This window comes from Antrostomus carolinensis, unplaced genomic scaffold (genome assembly GCF_000700745.2).
Source record: "Antrostomus carolinensis isolate BGI_N321 unplaced genomic scaffold, ASM70074v2 scaffold316, whole genome shotgun sequence".
In the NCBI taxonomy this organism is placed as follows: Eukaryota; Metazoa; Chordata; class Aves; order Caprimulgiformes; family Caprimulgidae; genus Antrostomus; species Antrostomus carolinensis.
In genome coordinates, this window is record NW_010323674.1 from 19,867 (window position 1) to 26,533 (window position 6,667).

At 40.0% G+C, this 6,667-nt stretch overlaps 1 protein-coding gene across 1 annotated transcript; it reads left to right on the plus strand.

The window, feature by feature from the left end:
* Nucleotides 1-277: 277 nt before the first annotated feature.
* LOC104527015 (ras-related protein Rap-1A) lies at nucleotides 278-6,170 on the plus strand (the record flags this gene model as incomplete). The annotated part of the gene is made up of 4 exons (XM_010170628.1): nucleotides 278-334; nucleotides 3,289-3,357; nucleotides 4,567-4,623; nucleotides 6,030-6,170. Coding segments are annotated over exons 1-4 (324 nt in total), but the record flags the coding sequence as incomplete, so codon positions are not given.
* Between the last annotated feature and the right edge of the window lie 497 nt (nucleotides 6,171-6,667).

The window sequence follows — 6,667 nt, forward strand, 5'->3', positions numbered from 1 at the left end:
TCCTCCTCCTCCTCCCTGGGCACTGGCAGGCTCACAGGTCCTGGGCGTCTCGTATAAACCAGGGGCTGTCAGAGCAACCATCGAAAATTGAGTGCCCAGGTAGAAAAATAAAAACCATAGCTGTTACTAAAGAGATTTTTATTCTCAGGAGTGTTTGGAGAGGAGAGTGTGTTGCTACTTTCCAAAGAGTGTCCTAAATTTCCACGTGCAGGTGTGCTTTTAACGGTTGGCTTTTTTCTCTGCTTCCCAGGTCATCACTATTTGAACAGACCACACCATGCGTGAGTACAAGCTGGTGGTCCTTGGTTCAGGAGGTGTGGGGAAGTCCGCTTTGGTGAGTTTTGGGAAGCAGTTCTGAAACTCATACACAAACTTCAAAATCATCCTATCTTACTGCAGACAGTGCTTGTTAAATGTGTTGGGATATTTGTGTTACTTTTAACATGTGTAGTGACACATGTCTGTGAATTTGTGTCATGTTTTTGGAGAAGCAGCAGGTGATTAATCGCTGTCACAAGAGCATTTCATTTCTGCTTCCCGCATGGGTGCAGTACTGTAAATGACTGACTGGCTGTATCCAGTTATTAAAAGCCTGACCCACACTGGAGCAGTGAATGAAGCCTTGCTGTGCGTGGCAGTGAGTTAGTGATGGTTGCAGCCTTCCATACCTTGAAGAATGTGTGTTTTCTATCCTGGATAGAACCCAAGTGAGCAGCCTGGACTGAAAACACAAGGCAGAACAAGAAGTCACCTCCAGCACGTGCAGTGCAGAGGGATAAGCAGGCTGATGACACTCTGTACTCCTTAAGTACTCATGTTGTTTCCAATAAGAGGTTTACATAGCAGAGGTGATAGTAAAGCATTGTAAGAGAGACTGCTGTCACCTATTTATCACAAATCAGTCAAGCAGCCCAGCTCCAACAAGAAAGGCAAAGAACTGGTCAAGTGTGAAGTTATCTAAACAAGGAACTACACCCTGTTCCTTTTCATAGAAGGCGATGATAGCTGACCAGCTGCTCGTGCTGCTTCTTGCCCTGTTGTTTTTTCTGCTGAAATGGGCTGCTAGTAATCTTGGTAAATCACTTTCAGAATGCAGATGAACAGGAGGAAAGAGTATTCAATTATGTGTCAAATTTGATACTCTCTTTCAGAGATCCCATCCTAATCTTTACAAGATGTAGGTGTCAGTGCAATTCTTCCACGGCAGCTTAAGCAATCTGTATTACTTTTTCCACTAGCATCCTCTTGATTATCTTGCTTTTGTTATGCAGCATTGAAAGACTCACTAGGTAAAATAAGGCACTTCCTAATATGCTGTACATAAAAATTATTCAACATCTGACATACTTCAATTTCCTTATTTGTGAGGTGAAGTCTGAGTCAGCATCCGTCACTGGCCTTTTTAAAAGCTGAAATGCAAATACTTAGTCTGGTCCACAAAAGTTAAATGCTTTTTGACAGACTAGGTGCTAAGTAAGCATATATTATAATTCATATGCAGCATTGATACATTATGTTTATAACAGGACACAATAAGTGCCAATTAGCTAAGAGTGCATATTATTTAGCTTTCAAGGTGACTGTCTACTTATTTACAAGAATTAGCAAGGAGAGATTACCAAGTGGGATTTAAAACAATACAGAGGTCACTTTAAAATTTCTTTCTTTGACCTGTATAAACTAAAATGTCTAACAAAGAGGCTGGTGTTTGTTTTCAGTTCTGTGTTTTTACAGGCTGAGTGTAGATGACAATATGGTGTTGTTTCACTGAAAATCCTCCTTGTTTTAACTCTTCTGTGCCAATATGATGCTGATTGTGCCTTTTGGTGATGATGGCAGCATAGCAGAAAGCCCTAGATAGTTACTAAAGCAGTTATTGGTGATTTCTTTACAAGTGTTTCCTCTATGGTAGTTTTCTCACCATTTCTAATGAGAGTAAAAACCTTCTGGAGCGTCAGCAGGTAGATGGTTATTACCAAAATTATCCAGTTGTCCTGTGTAAAACTGGAAACCGGAGTTGGGACACACAACCCTCAAATTATCTTATTATAATGATTTTGCTGACATCTGTTATCTGAAAAGCAGACTGGGACAACCATTCAGTGTCACAAGAAGCAAAAGCTTTGATCGTTAGAGTGTAAAATGGGCTTATTTAGTGATATAGGATGATTTTTAAACGAGGTAGGACTAGAAATCTTTTCTTCCTGTATTAAGAGAAAGCAAACCATGAGGAGCTGTGTACAGTGAGATGTCTCTCTGTACCTGGTATATACCACTCTGAAGGTTTGCAAGTACTTGTGTGACAAACCTCAGCCCTCTTGCAGAAAATCTCAGCCTTCTGTCCAGACAAAACATGACTTTCTCAAAACAGGTGGTGACTTCACAGAATTGGTGTTAAAAAAAAAAACTTGTGGAAAGCTCGATTAGCAAAAGATAGTTGGTGTGTTTGTTGATTTTTAAAGAGACACTTAGTTTTACAAACAAACACCACCTTGTTTTACAAACATCAACGAAACCTCCAGATGCTCCTGTGCTGCATTATTTCAGATTGTGGTAGGTAAGAGCAGTGGGACGCGGGGTGAAAAGGAAAATCAGAGTTTGTCTTGCAGAGGACAAGTGAAGCTGCAGACTGGCAGGAGCCAGAGCACGCCACGTACAGAGCCTGGATGTCCAGAGATGGGCCACAGCTGAATGACAGCCTGATGGGACGTGTTTATTGTAGCTTTGCTTTTATATGAGAAGACAGACTTCCTCTTTGAAATGAATGATGTCTCCTTCTGTAATGGTTTAATACAAATTGGGTACCTGGAGACACTCCAGATTTATCTTGCTGCTCTGAACTATGTCTCTGCACTGGGAATGTAATCCAGAGTAGCTCCACTGTAACTCTAATGTGATTGAACTGAAATGTGGATTTTCTACAGTGTACAGATTGCCAGTTCTTCTGATTAAATTTCAGGTCTTCCATATTTGGTGATTTTTATTCTAAAGCCACAGGCACTGAAGTCGAGGCCTGTTTGAGGCGTCTTTTATGAAAAAGCAAACAAGCAGTTTACATTTTAAAAAAGTTTTGAAAACACGCTTGAATCAAGTGATTCTTAAAACAACAGAAACTGTGCAAATTTTATTTTAAAAAATTGAAAATACATGTATCTGCTCCCACTCTTGAATTTTATCAGCAGTTTTGAGTAGCTTTTGTGTGGTTACTTTTTCATAAAGTGCTTCTTGGTGAACATTACAGGTCCTGTTCAGTTTAATTAATTTTTTCCTTCTTTCCTTTCTCCCCAGACTGTACAGTTCGTTCAGGGAATTTTTGTTGAAAAATATGACCCAACAATAGAAGATTCATACAGAAAGGTAAAATAACATAATTTTTATTTCTTTCAAGTCTCACATAGTGAGACTCTCTCTCTTTATAATAATGCAACAAAAGCTTATCAGAATGAGAAAGGTTTGTTTTTTTTTCTGAGAAAATCTTAAGGGCTGCATCAAACCACAGCAAGAAGGTGATGCAGAGAAAAGCAGCAGTCTTGGAAGTGGTTTCATACAGGTAGTTTCCTTTGGCTTTATGGAGTACTTTACTGGCTTGAAGTACTAAGCTGGTTCTTTAGCTTACTAGTAAAAGTAAGCCAAATGCTTTCATTTGACATATGATTATTACTTCAAAACACAAAGACACCAGTATTTGCTATGTTTGTGCTATCTGTAGAAGTTATTGCAGAGGACACATACGCCAGTCATCACAGTAAGTTGTATTGCTGTAGCACAGCAATTGCATTTTGTTGTTTTCTCCCAGGAATGGCTGTTTTGCCATTTATTTCAAATGTGTTCTCCTTGATTTGAAGGCATATAGAATTCTTTACAGCCATTCTGGATGCAGGCTTGTAATTGCTGAGCAAAAGGCCTTGTCAGGATCCCTGGCGCTGTCATGTTACGTAATTCTGTCAACAGAGCTGCTTTCTTCACTCCACTGATGTCAAGTAACCCATTGTCTTACAGATTAGCATAAATGTTACCATAATTAAAGGCACCAAACCAGAAAACTTAACATTCTTGCCTGTGATAATTAAATGTAAATTGTGGTATGAGTTCTGATGATAAATTTATTTGACTTTCCTGGAATTACTCTCATTGGATCTGAGACATTTCTCAGTGAGTGGAAAACTTGCTAAGCCTAACTGGGAGGATCACTAAATATTTTACTTTTGCTTTTCTTCCTTACTTCCTTCTCCCCCAACAGCAAAGAACAAGTGAAGTTCAAGGTCCTTTGGTTTGTAAGAGTGGATTTTACCTCACTTAAGTTGAGATGTTTGTAATGAGCGGCTCATTCAGGCCTTTTTAATTGATGGAGTCCTGAGGCATAAGTGAGCTGACCCAAATGACTGGCTTGGAGTGTAATTAATCCCCTAATAGTGGTGCCTCTCTTAGTGTTGGGGCCGTGCAGGTGGCTGGTTTGCTTGTAGAGGTCTTTACAGCAGAAGTAAAAATTAAGCTGATATTCCTCTTGCCTGTCTCATTTCAGACTTTTTAGTTTTAACTGCATTTGTCTCTTCCCTTTTTTCCCAGCAAGTGGAAGTAGACTGTCAACAGTGTATGCTTGAAATCCTCGATACAGCAGGGACAGTAAGTATAACTTCTGTTTCTAATATGGAATTTCTTTATTAAGAATAAGGTCAGATGTTAACATTAGAACTTATACTAGTAGAATAACTGTGCCCAAATGAAAACAGTAGATCAGCTCCAATAATTTAAATTGAACAGGTTTATTAATTAACCTAAAATCCAGTGTGGTGAATGAGCCAGCAGTGCTGTGAACCCATTCCCCAGCTGGTACCCCAGTACTGGCACACAAAGGTTGGTGCATCCCATGCCACTCACCTCTTCTTTGCCATTCACCATCATCTTGCTATCAACATTCTAATAAGGGAGAGTTTTGCATGTTAATTTTGCAAGTGGCCAGAATACACAGACACAGATTGAAGCCACTTCCAGGCAGTGCATGGGGATCACCTCCCAGCATGTCACAGCAGCCCACACAGAGAGGATTCAGTCAGTAAAGGTTTTGTACCTGACAGGGAATGCTCCTGTACCCAGGTGGCACCTCCCTGGTGCTGCCTTGTGCTGCTTTGGGAGACTCAGGTCATCCTTCCAGCCTGCCAGCAGCTGGGGACGTGCAGCGACTCCCTCTGCCACGCCAGTGTCACTTGCCATCCTGCAAAGTCTTGTCACTGAGTAAACAGACCTTGTGATGGCTGAGTGCACATCACAGCGGGAGGACATTCTTCCTAAAAGTTAATTTTCAAAGCTTTCTAAATAAAACTATCAGCAGCAGTGCGAAGGCGTGGAAGCAGAAATCACTGTTACACGGGTCTGGTGAGGCTTCCTTAACAGGCGTGGTGGACAAAGCTCTGATCTGCTACAGATTTTCCAGCCTGTCCTTGCATTTCACTGAACCTTTAAGCCATGTTCCTGCTAGGGATGACTACGGTGTAACTGCATATGTTCAGAGGGGATCAGGCAGTGCCTTCCCACACAGTCGTGCTCACAATAAATCACGAATATGTGACACCTTGGCCTGTTTCAATATCATGTTAGAAGAGAAATTGAATTTCCAGTCCATATTTGTTGTCTGGGGAATTGGTCTGATGGCAGACTCATGCTTAACACCATATCAGAAAATAAATGAAAGATCACTACAAGATATTGTCAAGCAAATCTTCACACCTTGTGTTATGGTTCAGGGCATACAACAGTCTGTCTGCAGATATATTTTTCTTGCTGCTCTTGATCTTTTTCCTGTTTTTTTCAAGAAGCCTTTTTCTCTACTAGCAGGGGAAAAAAACAAAGGGAAAAAAGTTGTTAATGCTTCTATTAAATTTGCATGCTTCAGTAGATCTCTGTAAGGGGTGAAAATGTAACAGCCTGCTGTACAGTACTATATACTTGTCCATTACAATAATAGCGTTCCTTTGTAAATGTTCATTAGCTGCATTCACTAGCTAATTACTTTTAAAAATATTTGATTACAGGAGCAATTTACAGCAATGAGAGATCTCTATATGAAGAATGGTCAAGGGTTTGCACTAGTATATTCTATAACAGCACAGTCCACGTTTAACGACTTACAGGACCTGCGGGAACAGATTTTACGGGTTAAGGACACTGAAGATGTGAGTAGATTATTTTTTCCTTTGCAAATGTTTAAAATGTTTTTGTAACTAAGCACTTATGAGCAAAATTTCTTTCGAAGAATATTCTTTACTGTGTAGCAGTGTTTTGTATTGAAGTTTCCTTAGCACTGTTTGTTACTTTCAGTGTTATTTGAGGTCCAACACCTGCTGAAGAGCGTAATGAAACTGGGCAGTTTCGTTGTTCTTCAGTCATTTGACAAAATCTGTCACCCAAAGGAGATGCACTTGTATGTATTAAATCATTAAAAGGTAGTGATGCAAGGTTGTGATTTGCCTTGTCTAAATCCCTTTTTAAAATAAGGAAAAATTACATTAAGATAGTTTACATTCAATCCTGTTTGACAGAAAAAAAAGCCATTTACTGTATTTCCAGCTCAGACCACAACTCCTGTAACTGGAACTCCTTGGTGGGCTTTCCATTTCTAAACGTGTGGTATAGGTGAGGTTGCCAGTGGCTTTTGCTGTGGTAGCCATAT